This window comes from Canis lupus, chromosome 1, assembly GCF_011100685.1.
Source record: "Canis lupus familiaris isolate Mischka breed German Shepherd chromosome 1, alternate assembly UU_Cfam_GSD_1.0, whole genome shotgun sequence".
Classification (NCBI taxonomy): Eukaryota; Metazoa; Chordata; class Mammalia; order Carnivora; family Canidae; genus Canis; species Canis lupus.
This window is the reverse complement of record NC_049222.1, coordinates 17,643,262-17,668,759: the sequence shown is the minus strand read 5'-3', so window position 1 is coordinate 17,668,759 and position 25,498 is coordinate 17,643,262. Positions and strand designations below refer to the sequence as shown.

Genomic DNA, 25,498 nt, shown 5'->3' with positions numbered 1-25,498 from the left:
TCTGCCCTACAGCCGGGTGGGATCCCCACTGGCAGGGAAGGAGACCCTGTGGGACGTGGGGCCCCCATGAGCTGGGGTGCGCGCCCCAGGCTGTGCACCATCCCCTGGTGCTACCCGGTGGGCTCAGGCCTGGCTCCCCAGAGCGAAGCCGTGATGCAGGAGCGGGGAGGAAACACGGATGCACCTATGTCCTGCTCCAGTAAACGGAGGACGAGGAGGGTATTACCACGTTACTGAACCTGGGGGAACGTGACCTGGGGCACAGATGCCAAAGAGCAAGCGTCTGTGCCAATCTACTCATCTCACCCATTTTGTTTAAATGTGAATTTAATTAAACAGAGAGCTGTAGCCACATGTGTGATAACGAAGGAAATGGCCTTATGTCTTAGAGGCCGCCTGTGGCAGCAAGGGGCACACTCAGCACTAGCGTGACGACCTGACCCAGCGGAGGAATTCATGTTTTCTGTTGATACAGCAGCTGGATGCGGCTGGGAGTGCCCAGGTTAGGGACGGGGGGCGGGGAGGGCCTGGGCCCTGGACAGACCCTGCTCAGCACTGAGTCCTGGACAACACAGCCACGTGCAAAAACACACACATAGACAACGCGAAGTCGGTAAAGCTGGGCACAAAGATGGACTGTCTTTCGGGAGTGACAGCCGACTCTGTCTCTCCAGACGTCTGGTCACGAGTCCTGCCCCCCAAGTCATTTCAGGGAAGACAGCAGGTGATGGGTTTGGAAGCAGCTGGAAATCGGATTGTCGGATTGTCACACCGCTGGGCAGGCTAGTGTCCTCTTCTTGGGTGTTTCCAGATTTCCGCCCACAAGACTGTGCTGCTAGCCGGCGGCCCTTGGTTCACAGGGGATGCGAGCTTCTCTTCTCTGCTGGGGTCCCGGACGCCAACTTCTTTGTGGTTGTGGAGTTTGGCTGAGTTTTGCTTTTGCTGACACCCGGCTTCTTCTGTTTCTGGCTGTTGTTTTGAAGGGATTTCAGCCCCAGCATTTTACAATACTTGTTACACTGGTGTAGTGCTTTAAACTGATCGATGAAGGTCATAGAACAGTTGCCTTTAAATCCTTTGTACCTGCGAGTTTGGGTAGAAGGACACATACTTTTTTTAAAAACAGGACACTTCACCAGTTTTAACGGGGACACTAATGGTACATGGAAAATATATTGATTCCCACTCTAGGCAGGAACGGCCCAATGTTTGCCACAGCTATTGACAGGAAAAACAAACCCTGTGGGACTAAGCAAAGGCAAAGACCCACTGGCATGCACAGGACGGGCCAACTGCCTGCGATTACACAAGTGTTCTAGATGCTTATGGTTCCAATAAAACAAAATATCATTGCCCTTTTATGTTTAATCATGGGGACTAGTGCTGGACCATCTTAATAAAAAATTAGATCTCTCGGTGGTCTGAGAGCGATCCCATCCCACCCAGAAGTTCTGAATAAAAGATTCTACAACTCTCTGGGGCTGGAAGAAATTATTTAGGTTAGACCTTTCAATTCATAGTTAGAGGAATGTAGGCCCAGAGACTCTGGCAGCAGCCCAGAAAACAAAGCAAGTTAGTACAAGAGCCGAGTGAGGATGCAGCCCCCTGAGTCTTCTTCTAGAGAAGATCTCGGTCCTGTGTCACCACCCCCTCTGCTCCCCAGCAGGAGAAGAATCTGGGCCTTTGTCACTGGTGGGCTCTAGAAGGGGCTATGCTGACCTGCTTCGGAGTAGTCCGAGGGGTTGCTCCTTTGGGTGGGGACACTGAATACTCAAACTCTAAATGACTGTTTTTTCTCATCCCGATCATAGAAGGTTAGTGTCCTCCTTGAGGGGACAAGGCCCTCAATCTCCCCACCCATCAAGAAAGCTGTTTGATGGGTTGTTGTGAGGATGAAATGAGAAAATCCACATAGACCACCTAGCTCAGTGCATGACATGCAGTACAGACTCAATGAACATTGGCCAAGTTATTAAATGATCAATATTATAACATCCCATCCCGTGGAAGGGATATTGAAGCCAAGACTGAAGGGTGAGGGAGAATGAGGGAGGTATAAATGGGGGAGCGGGGGTGAGCCCGGCACACAGAATGGGGCCGGCACAATTTGTAGGGTCCTGTACAAAATGAAACCAAGGGTTCCTTGTTCAAAAATTATGAAGACTTTTGAGACAACAGTGGAGCATGCATTCATTCAATGAAGCCCAGGGCCCTTTGGAGTGCAGGTCCCGTCGCACCACACAGTTAGCAAGCCCATGAAACTGGCCCTGCTGGGTGAGAGAGAGCTCTGGCCACGTCTGATTAATAGGACCAACGAGAAGTCCGGCCTCTTCCATTTGCTGGTAGAAACCACAAAGATGAACGAACCTGGAATGAACGGGGACCAGGACTGTGTGCTTTTCCCTATGAAATCAGCTCTGTTAGGGGAGTTAAAGGACTTAAAGCTGCTAGGGGAGCAGTTAAGGGAGTTAAAGGTTCCTTTCATCTCTGGGGCCAGAGCATCAGGCAGCAGCTCTATCTGGACAAGTTTGTTACAAATCCCCCCTGCTCCCTCCTCCTCTTCCCTGCGAGGGAACGCTCTACCCCCGGGAGCCCACAGGCCATTTGCTTGTGAAAAATGACTCGGTTTCTAAAAGCCAAGCTCCCTCATTGAAGAAAAAGTCAGCTCGAGACAGGAGTTGAATCCAGCAGCGTAGAAAAAAATCCCACTGCCAGCCGCATCATCTTTACATCTCTATCTTCTGTAGGACACTAGAGAAAGGCTGAAATGTCAGCCCCACTGCATCTCTCTGGTCCCCGAGTGCTTCCCAGCAGGATGCAGCCAGGATGCAAGGCCCCCTGGGCCTGAGTTTGTCAGACCTGATGGAAAGCCCAACCCCATCCTTCTGCTGGAGGGAGGCCTCGCTCCTCATGCAAACTAGGAAGGTCACGGGCAGGGGCAGCCTCCCTGTCTAAAGGCCCTGGAAACACGTCCTGGTCACGTGTCTCAGGCTGCCTGGAGGCTTCTAAACATTCAGACAACATCCAGTCTCTGCAGAGGAAAATCACTAATTCACACTGGGACCTCTCAGAAAATTTGAGAGTCACTTTGTAAGCCCTGCCTGGTGGCCGAGTATGCGATGCCAGGTAACAAGTGAGCCCTTATATAGTGGTACCCAAGCTCTGGAATGGAATAGGCCGAGTGTAGACAAAGGGGCAGGACTTTTGCGCAGCCCAGCAGGGTCTGCCCTCTTGACTAGCCTCTGAGAGCCCAGGCCTCTTTCCAGAAATCTGGTCCCTTCTTTTCCTCTACGTCCCTCCTTCTTTAGAGTCCTCATGGAAAGCCAGAGTAGGGCAGCAGGGACTCAGATTGGGCTGATTTTTACTATGGATGGCCGTGGGCTTGCTGAGGCCCTAGAAGGATGGCTGCTTTGCTTGACCTAAGAGCCCCTCTCTCAGCCCCCAGCTCGAGGGCATTTCTGTGAAGCCTTCCCTAACCCTGTCTTCACCACGAGAAGAAATATCTCCAACCTCTTCCCTGCATCTTTAGGAAACTACATCTGCTTCTCAGAATTCAGGGAATGCCTCACATCTCTGCACAGACTGTGATCTCTCCCAGGACACTACCCGAGTCCTGACAGACCTGTCCAGAGGAGGCTCCTCAGCAAAGGTCAAGGAAACAAATGGAACCAGCTCCATCCTCAGAGCTGCTTCACCTTGGCCCAGAGGGTCCCCAGATCGCATTTCTGAACTTCTCTTTCTCTCTGGGTCTAATTTTGGACTCTCAGCTTAGCATGTCACATAATAACGAACTTCCGTCCCTTACCTGTAGAACTTTTCTGGCTACCTAGCATCTACAGAATTAAAAATCTTTCTCTGGGGCACCTGGGTGGCTCAGTTGGTTTAGTGTCCGACTCTTGGTTTAGGCTCAGGTTGGGATCTCATGGTCATGAGCTCCAGCCCCACGTTGGGCCCCCCTCCCCACTCAGTACAGAGTCTGCTTCAGATTCTCTCTCTCCCCCTCTCCTCTTGTGTATGCTCTCTCTCAAAATAAATAAATGAAATCTTAAAAAAAATATCCTTCTCCTTTCTCAGTTTGGTTTTGGTCTCAGTCAGGGATGCTGGGTTTCTGTCATGATTTCTTATTTTCTCAGACTCACAGCCATAGCTGATGCCTTAAAGGAAAAGAGGGCAACATCCTTTGTATTTCTCGATCAATTAACCCAGAGTGTTTCCAAGGACACAAAGCTCTCCTGGAACATCAAGCAATGGGCAACACACTGCCTGTGGTCCACCTGGCATGCCATTGTGCCATCTGCCACCATCAGGAGTAGACGGTGAATCTCAAGGAGCCTGACATCTCACCAGCATTATCCCCACTGCACTCATCTCTGTTGTGTTTGTTAGACGGATGTACTAGGGCGAACGGTGTCCCTTCCAAGAGGCATATCCTTCCTGGAACCTCAGAACATATCCTTATTTGGAAATAGTGTCGATGTCTTATAGATGTAATTAAAATGAGGTGAAGCTGGAGTAGAGTAGGTCCTTAACCCAATATTACTGGTGTCTGTGCAAGAAGGGGAGAAAAGATACTGATACACAGGGAGAAAGATCACATGATGACAGGCTGGGAATGACCTTGGGAAGCCTGGAGAGAGGCATGGGGCACATTCTCTCTCCTGGTTCTCCAGAAGGAAACTACTCTGCTGACACCTACCTGAACCTTGGGTTTCTGGCCTTCCAGAATGTGAGAGAATATATCTGTGTTGTTTCAAGCCACTAGTTTGTTCCAGAAGTAGAACCATAAATTCATTCCACTGGACATCAGCCAATGGGATCTTTTCTTGAATATCTTTCCCCTCAGATGAGAGTGGTGCATGCAAATTACCCAGGGATCTTGTTCAAACAATGGTTTGGGCTCAGTAGGTCCGGGGTGGGGTCTGAGAGCCTGCATCTCCATGGAGCTCTGGGGTGGGTGGGGGATGCTGAGGCCACTGGTCCAGGAATCCCACCTGGAGGAGCCAGGAGAAGAACTAAAGTGTGATGACCTCAAGTCATCCCTACTGACCTTGGAGACACTTTTATATTTAAATCGGAACACAGGCATATCATTTGTTCATGAAATTTATGTCGTACGGCATCCTGAAGCCTGTTTCTGGAGGAGCTAGGAAGCGCTCTATTTCACAATCCTGCCCCGACTCAGCACAGATTTATTCAGCACTCACTATGTGCTGGCAGCCTTGCTAGGCTGATTTCTTGCTAAAAAACGATTCCTCTTTTTCTCTCATCCTCATAATCAGACTCATACAGAAACCGCCAGCTGATGGCACGGCCGGCTCCTCTCTCGGCTCATCACGGCTTCCCTGTGCCGTGTGTGGCTTCCAAACACACCTGGGAGGGGAAGCGGGTAGAGCCAAGCAGCAGGAACTTCCAGATCTGGCTGTGGTGAGCAAATTAAGGTTTCTGTCTGGCTTCACAAGGGACCCGTTAAAGAAAACTTCATAGGGCAAGAAAAAGCAGTAGGGGATCCCCATACTTCGGGTAATCTTTTTAGAAGCAAGCCAGAGGCTATTTATAACAGAAATGTCAGTTTGATATCCCTTCTGAAGAAACTTTTAATTTATAGGGACAAAGAATTCAGATTGAGGTTGGGGGTGAGGAATTGGAATAAACCTCTAGTTTTGGGAGGAGTGTGTACAATAAAGCCAGGGCTGGATTTATGAACAGATAGAACAGATTCATGCCTACATGTACTAAAGGAGGGGCCGGGGAAGCCCCCCACTTGAACCACCTGGTAATTCCTGCAGTTCCATCAATACCCTCCATTTCTTCCTTTGTTTATTCACTGGGCACAGCTAGAGGGCAGACATGCCAGGGGGACCCCAAAGGATCAATAAGGCGCGTGGCCCTTTTCGGGAAGCTGCCCATCTTGTAGGAAAGACAGACACATTAACAAATAATTGCATTTTGCTGTGATAAATAGCTAATGAGGATCCTGAGAGATGGGGCTTTTCCCAGCACGTGGTGGGTCCTGAGGAGGACTCACAGGACGGATGGCTTAGGGTTCATGGGGCACAGGGCCCGGCACAGGCAAAGGTTCAGAGGACGTTCTGAGGAGGGATGAGGCCAGAGGACATTTGCGGGAGGCTTCAGGAGCCGCGCTATGTGATTGTCCTTGTGGGTCAGCATTTCCCAAAATATGTTCCAAGGAGCAAGAATCCCACAAGATGCTTTGAACGAAAAATCATCCTGTGGTTTTAAGAACCGCGATCAAGGCTCTATGATCTCTCTCCCTCCCCGTTGGGCCTTGGAATCACCCACCGGCTCTTTAAACACCTAATGACGGCCCACCCTAAAGAAATCTCCTGCACTTCTCTGACCCAGGGTTCCCCAAGGTTATTTGGCAACAGGAATCTGGTTTTCACGCAATCCTTCTGAGAGATGCCTCTGTGAGAGTCCACCGAGCTCTTGGGGTGGGGATGCCGCGAGGTAATCAAATCTGCCTTTTCTGGATGAGTTGTACTCTGAGGCTGTCTTCGAGCTGATCCTCCTCCCTTTGGAGAGCTCTCCTCCCCGCCCCCAACCCCTGCAAGGGCCCTGGGACCCTGGTCCAGCCGCCACCACCTCACCCCAGACCATGCTGTCCCTCTCCCACACCACCCCCGGGTAAGACGGATCACGGTCACCCAGCTGCTCCAGGGCTCCATGTCCCAGGAACTTCCCTTGGCCGACAGCCCACCCCCTGTCCGGCTGTGTCCCCGCCACCCCCGGCTCCTCCCTCAGGCCCCAGCCTGAGCAGTAGCCCAGAAGCCTCCATGGAAACCGGCCCTGGCACATTCTTCCCTGACATCCGCCCAGGCTGGAAAAAAAAAAAAAAAAAAAAAGGCAGAATCATAAAAAGAGGAGGGCAAAAGCAGCCCACGAGTCCGGTTCTCTGGTTCTGCTGGCAAGGCCATTCTAGAGGGAGCACCAAGCATCTACGACTGTCCCCACTCTTGAGACCATGTGGCCCATCCCCACATATGCCAGAAGCGCGCAGTCCTCTCCGTAATATCTGGAACATACACTGAAGTCAGGACACAGAGGGCCGAGGAGGGGAGCCTGGAGACCCTAAAACAGGCAGTCCGGGAGCCAGAGCCCAGCCGTGTGATTCCCAAGGCTGCCCCCCTCCTGAATTTTAGCTGCAGAGGGAGGAGCTACCTTCTAGCTTCTTCCAGACGTTTTCTTGTCTTCTATTGACGCACCTGTCGAGTCTGTGGCATCTCTGTGGCGCGTCCCCTCTTCCATCCCTCTAACCTGGCTCCACTGCACTTTGCTTGGACCTTCCTCAAGGCACGGATACCTTCTTTCTGGATGGTTCTGGCCCTCATCCCGCCTGTGCTCTGGGCGCCCCGTCCCCCTCATCGTGCATTTCCCTCCTCCTGCCTCCCAGGCTGTCCTGCAGGGGCCCGTCTAGAACCCGGCAATCTCTCCAGATGTTCTTTCATCTCTGAAGCTGGACGACAAATGACAAGGAGCCTGGCTGTGGGTCCCTCAGGTCCCGGGGGCGCTGGGCCGGGGGTAGCGCCGAGCAATGGGGAGAACACGGCTCCAACTGTAGTCACTTGGACAAAGTGTCCTTTGCAGACCTTTTGGGCACAGCCCAGGAGACTGCCGTGCTTTTCCCACTCGGTGGAGGGGGTATGTCCTTGCTGACGCGTGGGCCCAGGGGACTCTGACCACATGCCAGAGAACAGTGCTGGTGGCGCCAGCCGGCCTTGCCAAAATTATGAAAAAGGTAAATGCTCCCTTCATGGGCCTCCAGACCTCCTCGGTGGCCAAGAGTGGCCAAGCACAGCAGCCCCTGGCCAGCCCGCTCTCCGCGTAATGGCTCGATCAGATTAAAATGGGATGCAGGCTGCCTTCCAGGGCAGATGCCAGTGGGGCCAGTGGGAGAAAGCCGACAGCTTAGGGGGTAAAGTGTCTTCCTCTGGTCCCTTAGGCCTCAGAGAGGGGCCTCCGAAGCCTGCAGTGGCAAGTCGGCTAGAAAGTGTGGGTTCTGCTGCGAGAAGCACTTACAGGATGTCAGGAAATTCTGTGCCCAGGTCCCTTTGTTTCTTCCCCTCCTGGCAGATTCATGCATTAAGGAGTCCGCCTGGAGTCACCATGCACACACACACACACACACGCACACACAGAGCACGCACACACATGTGCACCCAAGCCTGTTGTAGGACTGTGTATCTTGAATACAAATCCTTCTTTGTCTCCACAAGCCTTGGCCTCTCTTGGGGCACAGCGGGGTCTCGGACTCGTGACCGCCCGTGGGCACACAGGCCCCAGGGTGGGCTGATCTCGGCAGCGAGGGCAGCCCATCTTCTGGAGCTCGGCTTGCCTGCATGTGAGAGTCTATTTCAATCTCTCCTCTTTTCATGGCTGGTAGGATGCGAGCTGGACACACACCAGCAGAGCCTCTTTCTCGGGGCGCTCGTCCTTACCAGGCTCCTGCCTTGACATTTGGGTCGCTATCGCCTCACCTTTGCCCTTCTGCATGGAGCAGGCCCTTTGGCACTCTGTCCAGGGTCTCCTGGATTTGGTTTCCGTGTCAGGGACCTTGGACATCGCCATGCATCTCACGGCTTCTTCTTTCTTTTGAGTGTAGAAACGTGATGCTGGCCGATGGCCACCCTGAGGACTGTCCTTTGGGACTATTCGTATGACACCTGCTTTGGTCCAGTGCTTACGGACTGTGAAGAAATCTGCTCAGGGCTCTTCTTTATTTTACTTTAATCCAGCAACATAAAATGTAGGGGTTTTTTTTTTGTTTGTTTTTGGTTTGGGTTTTTTTTTGTTTTGTTTTGTTTTTTTGGTTTTTTGTTGAGACTATAAAGGGAAAACGTATTGGCTCTGGTGCCCTCTGGTGGCTAATCACAATCACGCCATCTCCCCAGAAACTCCACTGCTGGCTGGGGAGGGGCCTGTGTTTGCAGGACCTACTGCGACACCTGCCCCTCTGCTCCCCTGCACGCATGGGTTTACACCGGTTTTGGTTTGGTGACGTTAAATTGCTAAATCTCCAGTTATAGAAGTAGGCATTTCTCCTTTTTCCCCCTTCAAAGAACTCTAAATGGCCAAGCAATTTCAAATTGGAAAAATATTCAGCTGTCCCGTCAGTATCTTGGGTCTGCCTAGAAAATGGGTTGCTAGAAGTTGTAACAGTGCTATTTGCCATGCTTCGTGACTTGAAGTTTTTGCACTCACCACTGCTGAAAGATTATGGGTACCGAGGTACAGGTGATGTGTTTCCAGACCTATTCCTATTTCTGGCTCCCAGGAGAAATATGACATACTTCTGCTTTTTTTTTTTTTTTTGAATTTTTTTTTTAATTTTTATTTATTTATGATAGTCACACACAGAGAGAGAGAGAGAGGCAGAGACATAGGCAGAGGGAGAAGCAGGCTCCATGCACCGGGAGCCCGATGTGGGATTCGATCCCGGGTCTCCAGGATCCTGCCCTGGGCCAAAGGCAGGCGCCAAATCGCTGCGCCACCCAGGGATCCCGACATACTTCTGCTTTAAGGATCATTTACATTTGAGTTTCTTTTCAAATTTCTTCTTGTGATTTAGTTCTAGTTTCAAAAGTATTGTGGTCTGAAAATATGCAGGGGACAATCCCAATCTTTAGGTATCCATTGAGGCCTGATTTGTGACCCAGTATGTGGTCTATTCTGGAGAAAGTTCCACGGGCACTTGCAGGCAAAGTTGCATCAAAACAAGTAAGTCCTGACAGCCCCTATTTTATTTCATGAGATTGTAAATAACTGCCCTCAACATAGTAACATACCCTCTGCCTTCACTAAACAAGAGGACGGGACAGGTTGCACTTACTGGAATGTCAGCAGCCAGTTATATGGAGCAGGTTGAGACAAAAGGGGAATATTTTCTTTCGGTGACACAATAGCTTCTCTTCCTGCAAAAGATCCTGACCACTGCTGACCGGAAAAGGCGGGCCCTAAATCTGGGAGATCTTTTTCTTGCTGGTTTAAACAATGCAATGCAGTGTTTATTATTTTTTTTAAATGTTTGGTTTTTTTTCAGTAATCTCTATGCCCAAGGTGGGTCTTGAACTCACAACCCCAAGATCAAGAGTCACATGCCTTTCACACTGAGCCAGCCAGGAGCCCTGTTTAGTAGCAGTAGTAAAGTAAGTCAGATTGGCCTCCAGTGCTTTTCCCATCATCCATGCCTTGTGTTCTTTCTAATGTGGTTAAAAGACCGTGTGTAATGCTGCCTACATGGAACATTGCTTTTTAGGATGGTGCCCCTTCCCCAGGCTCCTCCCTCTCCAGCAGATGAACTAAGCCCCCCTGGGATGCTTGCTAAGAGTTAAGAGACAGTGCGTAATGGACGCTTGGCCATCAATCCTCTCTCCTGCTCTCCTGAAGCCCTCTGGCATCTACAGTGCTCCCCAGTCTTCTCTCCCCCGCCTACGATCCTCCCCACCTGGACTCTCTCAGCCCCGTCTTCGAGCTGCCCTTGAACCAGAACCCTTTCTCAGGCTCTCCCCTTTTGAGCTCCATGTGGCAGCTCTGGCTTTCACTGGAGAGTCTCTTCAGCTGATTCTCAGCTCCGGACATGGAGGCTCTGCCCTTGGCTCAGGGGTGCCTTCTTTCACACAGCGCCTGCCTGCAGGCGGCATGGCCATTTCTCGGCACCTCTTGCTCCTCACTTGGAAAGAAGGCTGCACATGGTTGTTGGTTCTCAATCCAGAGCAGAGGGTTCCCAGGGGCCTCCGAAGGGCTCTCTCAACCACTCCTTACTTTCCAATCCAGGGTTCTCCCTTCTAGCACCTTTTTAAACTGAGCTTCTAAGAAATGCTTCTTTGGGGGGAAAATTGTGACTTGGGAAAAGTTTAAGGAAAAGCTTTTTAAAAACAATGGACATAAATAAATAAGTAAATAAATAAATAAATAAATAAGTAAAAACAATGGACAAGATGATCTAATATCCTTTCCAAAACTCTCAGATGCTTCAGAACTCCCTTCTCTCCCCATCTCCTCCTCTCTGACCACTGCTGGGGAGGAAAAGCCGTAAGTAACACTTTATAGACAACATTTTGCACTGGGCTCCAGCCATCTGCTCTTCTAATGGGTCTTGGGCAGCTGTCCCAGGCCAGACAAGTTACATTAAAGCTGAGAACAAAACCAAGGGATTGGATTTCTTTTCAAATTAGGAGAAAAAATGTGCAGTGAGTTCCCGGAAACTGTTAAGATGTTCTTAAAAGATATCTTAAATAATCATGCTCTTACATTTGTCTTAGTTTTTGAAGCTTCTTGGGCAGGTTTCTGTTTTGTTTTGGTAGAAAGTTGTTCTGAAGAATGGTATGAATTTTGCCCAGTCTGGTGTCAGGCTGAGGCAAGAGGAGGAAAGGAAACCGATATTTATTACCGCGTGCATACTGAGCTTCAGGGCCTGGAGGCAGATTAACGGGGCAGGGGGGATCCTCAAGACAGCCCTCTGTGTCCCCATTCTGTGGATAAGTGGCTTCCAGAACGTAAAGCCATGTGACCAGGGGCGCCTGGGTGGCCCAGTCATTAGGCTTCCACTTTTTGGCACCTGCTCGGCTCATGATCTCAGGCTGTGGGATGGAGCCCCGTGTTGGGCTCTGTGCTGCGCAGGGAGTCGGCTTGGCCCCCTCCCTCCTCCTGTGCTCCTCCCTTTGCTCACATGCTCGCTCCACTCTCTCTCTCTCTCAAATAAATAAATAAAATCATTAAAAAAAAAGTTTTTTGAAGTCGCATGACCCCATAGCTGGTAAGATGAGAACCCAGCATTCAAAGCAGGTAGGCTTGATGCTGAATTTGCTCTGAACCATGGAGAACATGGGAATCTGCCTTACTGGGGAAATGTTTCTGAGGTCCAGAGAAATCCCTTCATAAAGAGCAGCACCATATAATTTATTTCCTAAGTGGAGAACATTGTGCAGGACAAATGACTAACTAGACGGAGGCCAGGACAGCAGGCATGAAATGGCACCGTCCTGCACACACCGGGATGCACCCTCACCCACCTCACGGGCCACACTAGTGCCTGTAACGCAAGAGGCCAGGCTGCCCCGGGAGAGTCCAAAGTAAAGGCACGAGGGGTGGCTCAGTGGTTGAGCATCTGCCTTTGGCCCAGGGTGTGACCCCGGGGGTCCTGGGATCAAGTCCCACATCAGGTTCCCTGTGGGGAGCCTGCTTTTCCCTCTGCCTGTGTCTCTGCCTCTCTGTGTGTCCCTCTCATGAATAAATAAATAAATTTTTTAAAAAAGAAGAGGAAGAAGTGAAGGGCACAAGCAAGGTTTGAACCCAAGTCTCCCTCTACAGCCCGTTCTCCCCACCGCATCGTGCCCCTCCTGACGTGCTCTCTTTACAAGCCCAAGGCCACAACCAAACTTCTGGGCTCATCTGACTTAGGGGGCTCCCATCAGCACCGCCGACGGAGCGCGGAGAGAATCCCAACACAAAACTGCATTATGCTGAGCCGCTTTTGAGAAGGAAACTATCCAAGCTGCATCTTACTTCGAAACCCAAACCAGAAGCGCTGCGGAGTCTGTGAGAACTCTGAATCACAGTCAACGATCTGGAGGTCACAAAGCCCCTTTTCTACTTCTTTCATATCCCCCCTGCGTTTCTCTCATGCTGCTTTGCTAACGTGGGAATGGGTATACCTGTTGGAAGCAGAGCTCTGATGCCCGTGGTCTGAAACCACCAGAAAGCTCCCACGGATAAGTCCTCAGCAGTCATAGGACAGAAAGCTGTATCCATCCCGACTTTTGTTTTCTGTATTTCTGATGCTTTGACATCTTGGGTCTTGCTCACCCTGGAGAGAGCGCCCTTCCCAGGGCTAGCCAGGTCCTGGAGATGGCAAATGACTGGCCTTCATATGCACACTAACCAGTCCAAAGCCAGTTCCCACCACCTCCTCTCCTGGGGTCTCACACCTGCCCTGATGCACCAGGGCCAGACCACGAGGGCAGCCTCTCCACCCCAGAGCCTGCTGCCATTTTCCAAACTAGCCAATTCCAAGCTGGCTCTCCCTGCCTCACCCATTCCTTCCCTTGAAAACCAAATATAAGTTGTTGCTCGCATTTCCCCACACTCCTCTGCCCCCGCAATGACCTACGTGGTGCTTCTCTACGTGGACCCCACGGCCTGGCCCTCTTGGGAACCATGAGCAACAAACCCTTCTCAGTGGCTATTGTCTCCTCTTCGATCCAGAAAAGCATTGGCCTCCCTACACCTGAACAATAGCAAAACAGAAGCCATCCATCCCTTCTAAAACTCATCTCTCCCTCGCTTCGTCCTCATAACAGACCGTCTTAGTACACGGGAACGGCAGTGGGCAAATGCAGTGGCAGCTCCAACGCAGAACTTCATGCTCACCAAGAACCACAGATTGCCTGCTTTCTCCTCAGTGGTGGTTCCAGCAAAGAAGAGAGAAGCCACAGTTGTTCAAGAGATAAGTCAGTAAGATGTTACGGGGCCGCCCAGGCAGCGCCCACCTGGCACAAAGCAATACCCGACACCAACGTGGGAAAACAGCCATCACATCCCAAGGGAGCTCACCCCAGCTCCTCCCTAGCCGTTCGCGCCTTGAACCACCTCCAGGGAAATGTGGGAACCGCCCAAAGGACTTTTTGGGATAAGGTGGGATGTTGGAGGGGGGTGGGGGGAACATTGAAAATGTGCAAATTGAATTCAGGACACTCAAATGCCAAAAAAAAAAAAAATTAGAAGCTTCTAATAGTGAAGATGTGAAAGGCAGAAAAATGGAATGTTCATAATTAGAAGAAATTCCAATGATGCTGGCATTGCCCCCCACCCTCCACGGCCCTCCTGTTAGTGATTAATCTTGAAATGTGTTTCCAGAGTCCTTGTTTGTTTCAAAGTTAGGAAACAAATGTGTTTCCCTGGGGGAACGAAGTCCATAAATATTTTATATAAGTCAGAAAAGTGAATTGAATTCGTCCCAAGAACATTTGTCATCCGTGGTTAGGACAAGAAATCTACTCCCCGCCCCCTCCCCGCATCAGCTTCACAGCAGGTGTTTGGAAGCTCAGGATGGAACGATCTGTGCTGGGGGGGTTTTCTACTCACCCTTTAGCCAGTGTTGCTATGCCAACGTCCGTTAACTTCATTCCTACGCCTATAGGAAGAGAGAGCAGAGATGGGATTTGTGTTACCGGGAAAGCTCCTGGGGAGGCTCTGGCCATCTATTCTCGGGGAAGGGGTAGTGCCAGCCCCACCTTGCTTCCTTTCCTACATCAGCACCCTTCCCTCCCTGCTTCCACCAGCAGAGGCCTCTCTCTATGGGCACCCACAGCCTTTCAGACGTACATCCAGCTCGGTGGGGTGATAATGGGGGCCGGCCGGCCTCTGACGGAGGTCTAGGGGAGTTGTGTCTTATGGGCACCAGCGGTGGAGCCTGATGCCCCAGATGCCCCCAGCCCTTTGTAGCTCAGAAACGACGTCCTCTGTCTGTCTGGCCGCCCTCTCTGCTGGAGGAGGAAGGCCACTAGCTCTACGAACCACTCAGGTTTGTCGCTCGTCCCACCAGCTCTCTCCCTAGAAATGCTCCGACTGGGGCTTCGGTCTACTCCACTTCATCACTGAGTGTGGAAGTCCCTACACCAAGGCCGGTGGTGCGGGCGCGGGCCTGGCCAGGGGCTGGGGTGGGAGAGGTCAGCAGCGAGAATGTTCGACATGGCATTTGTTCAGTTCAAAGCCACACTCCAGATACGTGATTTCCCATCTCCCTAGAGTTGGTTTCCCAATTGAGGATGGAAGATTTCCTGGGTTGGCTTTAGGCCTAAGGGAAACACTCCCGAGTTACGTGTCGACTTTTAACCACTGGCCTGAAGATGCTGACACATGGCCCCCATGGTCTAACCCTTTGAAACCCACCTTGACCTCTACCCATTATGCCATCGTGGCGGGTGGCCACCAACAGCGAACAACCAAACAGCCACCCGAGCTCCGAGCTCTGGTTCAGCAAAGAGCCGTAGTGCCCCAGAACGAATCCCAAGCACATGGAAGTCTTTTCGCTTCTGCTTCTCCGGCAGGAGCAGGTCTGGGGAGCGACTGAAGAACCCAGGGATACACAGAAAAGGGGAGATCCTTCTGTCTTGCAGGGCGGGGAAGGGCAAGAGTTGCCAGCCCCTGGGGCGGTAGAGGAGAGCCATGCTCTCAGCCTGTCCCCATCTCCCTGTGCATCCTCAACCTCTTCCAGATTTGGAGGAAGACAGACCTTTCCGACGCCCTGAGTGTGGATGGCTTCTGGCCTTTCCAGACCCTCCTTGCCAGACCACAGCCCAGTTCAGCTCCTGTCTCTCCAGGGTGGTGGCTATGGGTACCGGCTCCAACTCAGGCGGCCTCCTCTGCCTCAGGCTCACTCGTGCAATCCAGTGACAGGCCTTCTGTGGCAGAGCATGGGATCCACATGCTCCCCCCGTGCTACCCCGCTGGCCTGTCAGGCTTGCCTCCTCCTCTCCAGCTCCTAACTCTTGTCCTACCCAGGCCTGGGTTGCTGTGCTCCCCATGGCCGGCAGATGCCCCGCTCATGGAGGGGGTCACAGCACAGAAACCAGTCTAGGCTGTGGATGAAGGAACCAGCATCCTCTCCAAAGCCAACTGAGGTTAGATGTGATGGCAACCTAGCTCCATCCAAGGGTCTCTGCTCTTCCGAGCACTGTTTTCGGAGGCCGGGGAAAGGAACCCTAACGGGTTAATGCTCTGATTCAGCAGCATCTGCCTGGAGCACAGCAAAAATCCAGGCCATGTTGCTATTCAGGCTGGTTAGTCAGACAGAAGCAACGAGCCCTGCTTTTCTGCAGTGCACCTGTGAGCTAAATCAGACCCGGCACTTTGGGTGAGCCAGTGAGCGTTTTAAAAGCCTCGTTCACAGTGGGCAACTAATTCATCTCATTCTTGCAAAGCTGCTAACAACTAGAACATATGCAGAAAGGCTTCATGGAGCCTTTATTACAAAGACTGTGCTTTAAAAAAATAAAAATAAAAAGGCCCCAAATTGTAAAAGCCCTCTTTGGACATCTTGTTTTTTTGTGGAAACTTGTATTTAAAAACCACAGCTCTGAGCTGCATTTTTAGTTCAGCTTTAAAAAGTCATTTGGCAAAAGGTCTTTGACCCTGGGAATTGCTTTTCCTGCCTCTCACAATCATCAGCTATCACTTACGGTTTAGAAAAATAGGATGCAATTTTGAAAAGGAAATTTCTCTGTCTCGGTTTAGTAATTTGCCAGCAGTTCAACCAAGTCTCTATAGGATAATAATTTGAATTCCAGTGTGCTGCAGTGAAGTGGAGTTGGGGGATAACAGTCATCTACAAGTCGTTTCCCATAAAAGGAAGGAAGGAAGGACGCAGCAGCCTCTGGAACTTGCTCTCCAGAGCTTGAGTTCTTGGGTCTTTGGCGTGACGGCTTCTTACAACCCTAGTGGCCTCAGCAGTGGGCAGATCTCAGGGCCAAATCACAGGAGAGGCTTTCACCCCTAGGCTTGCAGAACCCACCACGATCCCATCAACAAGCAGATGCAATGAGAGGTGATGGCTTTCAAGAGTCTGAGAAGGTAACCGTTGAGTTTGGGTTGGCTTGATTTTTTCATCCTAATTCTAGTGTCTCCATAAAATTATAAAATGTAGAGGTTCTTTAGAGAAGAATGTGCCATCTTCTACACATCGGTAATGACAATGAAGAGATTTTCCCTAGCATGGTACACCGTGCCAAGATATTAAACAGCACAGAGCATTTACCGAGAGATGTAACATTCCACTAGGCTTGTTTACAAGTGCCTGGAAGCGAAATTAGCTGTGCACGAAGCTCCGGGGTGTTGCTTTTCTATCTAAGAACTATACTTATTGCAAAATTAATTCTGAAGAAGAATAGATGGAGGAGGGAATCCAGATTTACACAGCCGGAGTCTAATTAGAACAGATGACTGTGTGTTAAGACCTTGTGTGTGTGTCCAAGTGCGCGTGCGTGCGTGTGGCAGTGGCTTCTCTTTGGAAAGTGAGCAGATATGGCTGCCTTCAATATGCAGACTGTCCCCATCGGCAAGACTGTAACACCGCACCCTCACGAAGGTCCTCACTGGAAGATTTAGCTTCATCAGACACTTGGAAATCTCTTGCAAATTGGTGAATTTGTGGTTTGGTGGAAAGAGCTTGGGTTTGGGAGTTGGAAACCACAGGGTAGAGTCTTAGACCCCTCTGCCTATCAGCTGAGTGACAGAAGGCCATTAAAGCACTGTCCCTGAGCCTCTGTTTTCTCATCTGTAAAATGGATCCTAATGGCTTCCTTGTAGGGTCATCGTGAAGACCAAACAAGAATTACAGGGAAAAAAATGAATACATACAAAAGGGAGGGCGGGTCTCTCCAAACACTTTTGCAACTCCTTGTGTCTATGTGTATTTCAAAATAAAAAGTTAAAAGAATTGGGGAGCACTTATAATGTGACAGTTCTGTGCTAAATGCTTTCCCCACCTGTGTAACCCTCACGAGAACCCCACGCGTAAAGTACTGAGGCACGGAGAGGGAAGTAATTTGCCCAAGGCTAACAGCTAGGAAGCCGTGGGAACAGAACCCGGAGGCAGGCTAGCCCTTCACCACCAGGCCGGAGACAGAGCTGGAGATCCTCATATGTGACAAGGTCTGACACACAGCAGGCATACAGTTACAGTTCAGATTTTTCTTCACAGTATGATTATTTGGAAAGGAAGAGGAAAAGGAAAACCCTTGTGGTAGAAACTACTGGCGCCCCGCCCACTGCCCTCACCCTAACCGCTTCCGTGCACACAGGCTCCACCTCACTGTGCTACCAACATTTCTTGCCTGAGAACTTTCTCTGATCGCAGGAGCCTGCTTTGCTCAGCTTGGCTCACCTGTGTGCAGGTGGCAAGTGCAGGGGAACTAACACCCCCACCAGGAATAGCCTCCCACTGGTAGCTGAAGGCAGTTGGTGCATCAATACCCCTGCTCCCTCGCTCCTTGGGTGGGATGATTCTGAGAAGTGTGCTCTTCACAGGCTCCCAGAGTTTCCCCAGCAGGCAGGAGCTCCAGTAACCCACATTATAGGTACCCTACTGCCTGCCTTCCCGCTGCCTGTCACAGTTCTCTCACCTACCAGTGTTTCCTGGCATCCCCTCTCCAATATTTGTACCTGAACACTTGTGGGCAGGAAAGGATTAATCAAATAGAGTCAATCCTTGCCTAACTCCTGAGAGGTAACTTCTAAGCCCTGGAGTGACCTGCCCATAAAGAGTGTCTTTATCTGCCTGGGGCCTTGGGTGTGGGGTACCAGCTTGACCTCTGGAGAGGCTAGAGGTGAAGGACCATCTTATGGCCAGTTACGCCTAAGTGACAGACCCCCAATAAAAACTCTGGACACCAAGATTTGGGTGAGCTTCTCTAGAAGGCAGTTCTTCACGCATGCTGCCACGCATCATTGCTGGGAGAAGTAGTTGCTGCCTGCGTGACTCCGCTGTGACAGGACAACTGGAAGTTCCCACCTGAACTCCCCCTGGCTCTGCCCCATGAACCTCTTCCTTTTGCTAATTTGAGTCTATATCCTTTCACTATAATAAACCATAACCATGAGTGTAAAGGATTTTCTGAGTTTTGTGAGTCTTTCCAGTAAATTAATGAACCAGAAGATAGTCTTAGGGAACCCCAAACTGCATCTTGTCTCGGGGCAGCCTCTATGGGCAACCTGATGATCAAATCCCCTCTTCATATGAGAAATGCATTCCCATCAATTTGTATATAAATTGAAAATGCTGTAAACTAGCCAGGGAAGCTTGAAATCCAACTGTGAAAGACCCTTTCACCTGTGACAAATGAATTATTAGATCTTCATTTATCTTTTAGTATAGCCAGATTTCTCTAGATACTTCTGAATTGCACCTGTTGAGGATATAATAATAAAGCCAATCTTCAGTTACCTACGGTAAGAGGCAGGCATTCTTGGCGCGAGTCATTAAAGTGTACTTTATTACTCTGTCTGGCTGGTCATTTCAGGCTCCTCTGTCAGACCTTGTTTCTGATGAGACATCGGTAACACTTTCTGCTGATAAAGATGCTTAAGGGCATCCAGCAGATCTCTCCCTCTCCTCCCATCCACATCCCTAGGAACATTCCAGGCCCACAGCATCCCTGGATCCCAGGTCAGGCTGCTCTCCTCACCCTGCATGTCCGTGACCAGGAGGCAGCCACTTGTCTTCTGGTACACCCAGTGCTGGAAGGTACAACACTTCTGACCAGCCTCTGATTCTCTTCTCAAGAAGTTTATTTCCTTCCCATCCCTGATGGAATACTTCACAAATTCTCCAATCAGCTCCTCCTCCACTGTTGCATAAGGGATGTTGTTCTCAGGTCGGTGGATTAGAAAAATAGGAATTATCCTGGAAGGGAAGACAGCATGGGCACACATCACATTCTCACCTGGAAATAGAGACCAGGGGCATTCTTTCTTCACTTGGGGTAGCAGGGAGCTGCAGAACAAATCCCCGGATTCCATTAGACGCAGGCTGACCTCGACCACAACAATTGTTCATAGGTGAAAAGATATATTTCTGTCTTTCATTTGGGCTTAGAGTTGGTCAGAAACTCTTCCTTGGGATGGAGTTTGATTGCCATGTAGAAATGAATGTTTTCATTACAGTCATATCCCCGTGACCCATTGGCCATTCATCCACCCATCATATGTCCTTCCTTCTTTCCTTCCTTCCTTCCTTCCTTCCTTCCTTCCTTCCTCCCTTCCTTCCTTTCAGTCAGCAAATAGTCTTTCAGTAGTTGCTATGTCAGATAGTCTTCCAGATGCTATTCCAGAAAACAGTGAAGAAAACAGAGGCTCTGCTCTCAAGGATCTCACATTAAAATGAGGAAGGCGGGCAATAAATAAGTAAATGTAGAGTGCAATGTGCTATGTGAAAAAATAAAGCAGTGGAAAGGTGCTCCATAGCACAGGGGGCAGGGAGGGGCTGCTATTTTACTGAGGGCGGTCAGAGAAGGCCTTGCTAAGAAAGAATGTCTGAGCAGGACCTGTAGAAGGGAGATAGGGACCCATGAGGGTATCCATGGCTCTGAGTAAAAGGACCAACAAAGGGAAAAGGCACTGGGGCAGGAGCATCCTTGGTGTGCTCCAGGAACAGGGAGGGGCCAGTGTGGCTGGAGTAGAGTTAGCAAAGGGGAGGTGAGAGCAGGTGGGTGAGGACAGGGAGGCAACAGGAAGCCAGACCTTGTGGGGTCTTGGAAGGCCATTTGGAAACTCTGCCCTTTGTACCAATTTGGATAGAAAGCCACTGGAGGGTTTTGGACAGAGGAGTGCCACGATCACACACCATAACACTATGGAAGAGTCTGTCACTCTGTGAGGAAGGGGCTGTGCAGGGGCAGAGGCAGGAAGGCAGGAAGACCAGGCAACACACTGCACAACAGTGACGGTGTCTCCAGTGGACAAGGGATCACATCCCACATGCAGTTTTCAGCACGATTCGTTCCCCCCATTCCCCGATGATTATTTCACCCCTGCTCCTCCCTCCTCACACTGCCCGCACCTCCTCCCCAACCCCACTCTCAGTGGATGACTCTGCTTCCTGTTTCATTGTGAAGCCTGAAACAGAGGAGAGCCTCTAAGAGCTGCCACTGGCACAGAGTTCAACCTCCTGGGGTCGGCACCCTGTAGCCTCCCTCTCCCTGCCTCCCTACCCCACGATGAACGAAGCCTCCTTGCTCCCACCTGCACCCCTTGTCCCACTGGTGTCCTGGGTCTGGCCAACCCCTGTAATGCTCACGGCTATTGCCCCAAGTAGGTGCTCCCACCCTCCTCCATCACCTTTTGCCTCCACAGAAGCACTGCCAGGGCACAGCGACACGCCCAAACAGCTCTAGGCAGCAGGTTGACCCCACAGCCCAGTCCACGGCGGACTCAGTTTTACCTCAAAGCTCAGGTCGTTGTAGGCTCACTGTCTACAACCGTCCCCTTCCATTCTCTCTGGCACCCACCCAAGGAGGCTTTCCCTCTAATGCAGCTTCAGCCAAGGTCTCCAGCAGCACATGGGGCTGGGTCTACTGGTCTCTTCTCAGCCCTCATCTTACTTGTTCTCAGTGGCCCTGGACACCGCTGATCTCTTGAAGCACCTTCTTACTGCTTCCAGAAATTTCCTCTTGGTTTCCTTCCTGCTCCACCAGCTACATCTTTTCCTGTCTCCTTTGCTGGATCCTCATTTCCCCCCAACCGTTAGACTCTGGCATGCCCTGGGATGGCTCTTCTCTCTTTGCCCACACTGGCTAGTGACCTCCTTGCATCAAATACAGTCCGTATGTCGGTGAGTTCCATAGTTATGTCTCCAGCCCAGACCTCTCCCCTGAGGTCCTGACTCACATTTCCAGCCTCCTACTCTCTTCGATTGATGTCTAACAGGCATCTCAAATTTATTTTTTTTAAAAGATTGATTGATTTATGAGAGACAGAGAAAAAGAGAGAGAGAGGTAGAGAAAGAGGGAGAAGCAGGAGCAGGGAGCCCCAGGTGGGACCCAATCCCAGGACCCTGGGATCACAACCCAAGTCAAAGGCAGATGCTCAGCGTCTGACTCTTGGTTTGGGCTCAGGTCATGATCTCAGGGTTGTGGGATTGAGCCCCACTTTGGGCTCTGGGCTCAGTACGGAGTCTGCTTGAGACTCTGCCCCTCTCCCTCTGCCCCTCCCGCTCATGTTCTCTGTCTCTGTCTCTCTAAAAATAAATAAATAAATCCTTTAAAAAAATCCCACTTGCTAAGGTCACTCGATCTGATGGCTTTTAATGATTGCCTGGGGTCTTTCTGCACCCCCTGAGCATTGACCCTTTTTCCCCCTCTGGAATGACCCTCTCCTCTCTCCCCTTGACCCTGGGACCCTGCCCCCTCCTGCCTGCCGTTCCACTGCGCTGGCCTCTGAGGCCCGTGGGAGAGGTGACACGTACTCGCCACATACCCTGACCCCCGTGTGCTCGCGTTTCTCAGGGCTCCACCCCTGGGCCTCTCTTCTTGTTCTACATTCTACCAGAGGACTCCACCCTTTCCGCCGCTGCGATGACCACCTTCACGCTCGTGTCCAGCAAACCAGCTCACTGCTTTCCTTCCCTTTCAGCTCCAGCCTCAGGTGAACAAATGTCTGCGGGAGTCCGACGGGCCACGGCGCCCGCCCACCTCGGACTGGGCATACGCGGAGCTATCTCCACACCTTGCTGCACACCTGCCCGGGCCCCCTCCCTGCTCTAGTGGCAACGTCATCTCACTAGTTTCCTGAGCTAAAAGCCTTGGATTTATATCCCTCCTCCTCTCCCTTCAGTTTTGTTAACTATACCCACCTACCGAATGTCCCAACTCCCCATGGCCAGTGACCAAGTTCCACTACCACTGCCCTGTCCCTGGGCTGTAGCAACACCTTTCGGCCTGGTCTCAGTGCATCCAGCCTCTGGACCTCCTCTCCCACGGGCCTCTTCCTTCCTTCCACCCCCAGGTGGAAGCGTCTTGGTGGTCCTTGCACACGGAAGCATCTCAAGGCTGAGAAGCATCTGAATCGTCCCCACCCCAACACATACATGCTCACGTTCACTGTGCCATCTCCTCTAAAATCTTGCTTGCGTTCCTCTTTTCTAACATGGTTTCAAGTGTAGAAGCCTTGAGAAGGCAGTGTGTGTGTGTGTGTGTGTGTGTGTGCGCGTGTGCGTGTGTGTTTCCCGGTGTAGAGTCCTCTGATTTTGGTTCAATGAACACGGACTCAGGAGCAGATGCCTTTGTGAGGACCCCTATCCTTCCACATGTTATTCATGCGCTCACAAATTCTTCCACCGTAAGGAAGGGAAAGGTGTTTACACATCAAAATGTCCTAATCTATCTTGAGGCCACTGGCATATTTGGGGCGGTGTCAATGATGCTAATTAGCCCCTGTGTCCCTCACATACACAGGCCCTTTCCAAGTCCCTGCACCAATCTTTATAGTCATAATTTTGTGTTGTTCTCTTTAGAAAGCCCCCAAATTGTTGTGTCAAGTCACGCAAAACTTGGGTGTACCCCGCCTGAGGGTGCTGCCATTCTGCCCATGTGGACGGCTCACCCGGTTGACCCTCTTCTTCCTTGAGAAGAACTGAAGGGGGCAGAGACTGAGAAAGGAGGCTGGAGAAGAAAGAGAACGCGCAAGTTCCTATAACAAACAGTAACTCACCCCACATTGCCATCTTAGTGGATTTACCGGAAAGGCAATTGTGTATTTTCTTTGCATTATGTAAATTGATCTAGAACTTGCCAAGAAATGTCTGTGTACTAAGTAAGTCTGCTAGGCAATTCTTGTCATAGAGCAGAAAGCATTAGACTTCCTATATGATCTGCCCAACACACCACCTCAGGGAGAGAACTTTTCCCCCTTTGTGAGCTGACAGGGTCCATGGAAGCAATAACGCCTTCCTTCTTTCCTCTCCCAGTTTCTACTGATACACAAATGACTGTTTTGTTTGAAACTTCCAGTGTGCCCTGGCATACCTCTTTCTTTTTCCACTTGAACACACACATACGATCTCAACCAGATAAGCAGACCAGCAACCACAAGCTGCAGACACCCAAACAACTGCTTGGGTTAGTACATATTTAGTCAATGAGTAGATAAAAATAATCCATGTTATTTGTCTTTGTGGGGTTCCAGGAAGTGGGTACCATGTCCCTACACTGCTGCTACCCAAGTCACTCTTCTTAGACACAGCATCGTATTTTATTTTCATCATAGGGTGATTGTTTTGTGATATTCTTGTATTCTCTTGTACTTGCTTATTGTTGGGATAATGTAATATCCACGAAGTAGACACTCTTTCTCTTCTATTTAACACGATACATTTATCCAATTCATTTTCTATCCAATTCTTTTCTATTTAATACGATACATTTATTGAATTCATCCATCCGTCCATCTCCCCATCCTTCCATCCCTCTTACCATCCGTCCATCCATACATTGATTTAAAGAATATTTATTAAGGACTCCTGGGTGACTCAGTTGGTTAAGTGTCTGCCTTTGGCTCTGGTCATGATCCCAGGGTCCTGGTATCAAGTCCCATATTAGGCTCCCTACTCAGTGGGGAGTCTGCTTCTCTTTCTCCCTCTGCCCCTCCCACTCTGCTCATGCTCTCTCCCTCACGCTCTGTCTCTCAAGTAAGATAAGAAATAAGTAAGTAAGTAAGTAAATAAATAAATAAATAAATAAATAAAATCTTTTTTAAAAAGTATATTTATCAGGTATCTCTCTGTAAGCTTCTGGCAACCTAGTGAGGAACAGGATAGGAGCCGTCTGTGTGTGTTCTCATAACTCTCAGCCAAAAAGCTCAGGTGAAATACTTGTCCTATTGGTCTTTCTCATCCTCTCCTCTCTCCAGGTGCTCTAGGTCCACAGCAAACCAGGGGTGATGATACAAGAGAGGATAAACACACTTACTCTGGCACTTCTCCAAAGCCTTCCAGAGGCTGTGCTTCAGCAGCATAGATCTTGGCATAGTGTCTGGCAGTATTTTGGACATAGCATTCCTACATCACCCACACACATGGGAAAAACAAGTGATTAGAAGAAATTCAGAGTTGCCGGGAAGGCTAATCAGATTTCCTGATGTGGGTCAAGCCAATGGATTCCCCTGGTTGGAGGTACAGAAGCAACAATTATTGCATCCTAGAGGTATCTACCTGCAGAGGAGCTCTGAGACCCGAAGGAACTATCCAGGTAAAACTCAAGAGGTTTCTGGGGCCCGATGTGCTGAACTATAAAAGTTCTAGAACTGCATGGCTGAAACTCACCCTGGGCAAAGGGACTGGCCCCATGGCAGGATGCCAGGTAAAGCTCGGGACCTGCAGGGCTGTGAGCTCTCCCATCTAAAGTCCTTCTTCAAGGGTGTAATGAGAGCCTTGGGTAGTGAACATCTCAACAAGACTTAATGGAAAGCAAAATGGACTCTGCTTCCCCCTCTGCAGGGCCTTTCCAAGAGGGAGTCTGGATGTTGGGAGGTTTTCCGGCTGGACCAGATGGCACTAGAAATGGGAAGAATATGCAGTGAAAGAATAGAAAAAAGAAGGGTTGATTTGGAGGTGAAAGGAATACAATTGGCAAAATGCTATACTCAGAAGAGGGGCTGCCTTCATGGGCACCAAGTGTCACATGCCATCAGTACATCTGAGACAATCGCAGATGGCTAGTGCTTGACAGCACCCAGGACAGTCATCAAATTCTAACTTATTGGGGATCCTTGGATGGCTTGGCGATTTAGTGCCTTTCTTCTACCCAGGGCATGATCCTGGAGTCCCGGGATCAAGTCCCTCATCGGACTTCCTATGGGGAGCCTGCTTCTCCCTCTGCCTGTGTCTCTCTGCTTCTCTCTCTCTCTGTGTCTCTCATGAACAAATAAATAAAATCTTTTTAAAAATATAACTTATTCATTTTACAGGTAACAGTTTTAGGAGGGCACCTTG

The 25,498-nt window shown here is 50.3% G+C and overlaps 1 protein-coding gene across 9 annotated transcripts in view; it reads right to left on the bottom strand.

The window, feature by feature from the left end:
• Window positions 1-309: 309 nt before the first annotated feature.
• Window positions 310-25,498, bottom strand: part of ALPK2 (alpha kinase 2) — a 142,390-nt gene continuing 117,201 nt past the window's right edge. For 8 of the 9 annotated variants that reach the window (XM_038525899.1, XM_038525900.1, XM_038525895.1 and 5 more), the window contains 4 exons: window positions 24,477-24,565; window positions 19,200-19,417; window positions 14,101-14,149; window positions 310-1,083 (listed from right to left, as the gene is read on the bottom strand). In XM_038525899.1, the coding sequence (XP_038381827.1) occupies window positions 855-1,083; window positions 14,101-14,149; window positions 19,200-19,417; window positions 24,477-24,565 (585 nt within the window). In that variant the 3' untranslated portion in view covers window positions 310-854. The remainder of the gene's footprint in view (window positions 1,084-14,100; window positions 14,150-19,199; window positions 19,418-24,476; window positions 24,566-25,498) is intronic. The other variant, XM_038525904.1, reaches the window with a different exon arrangement.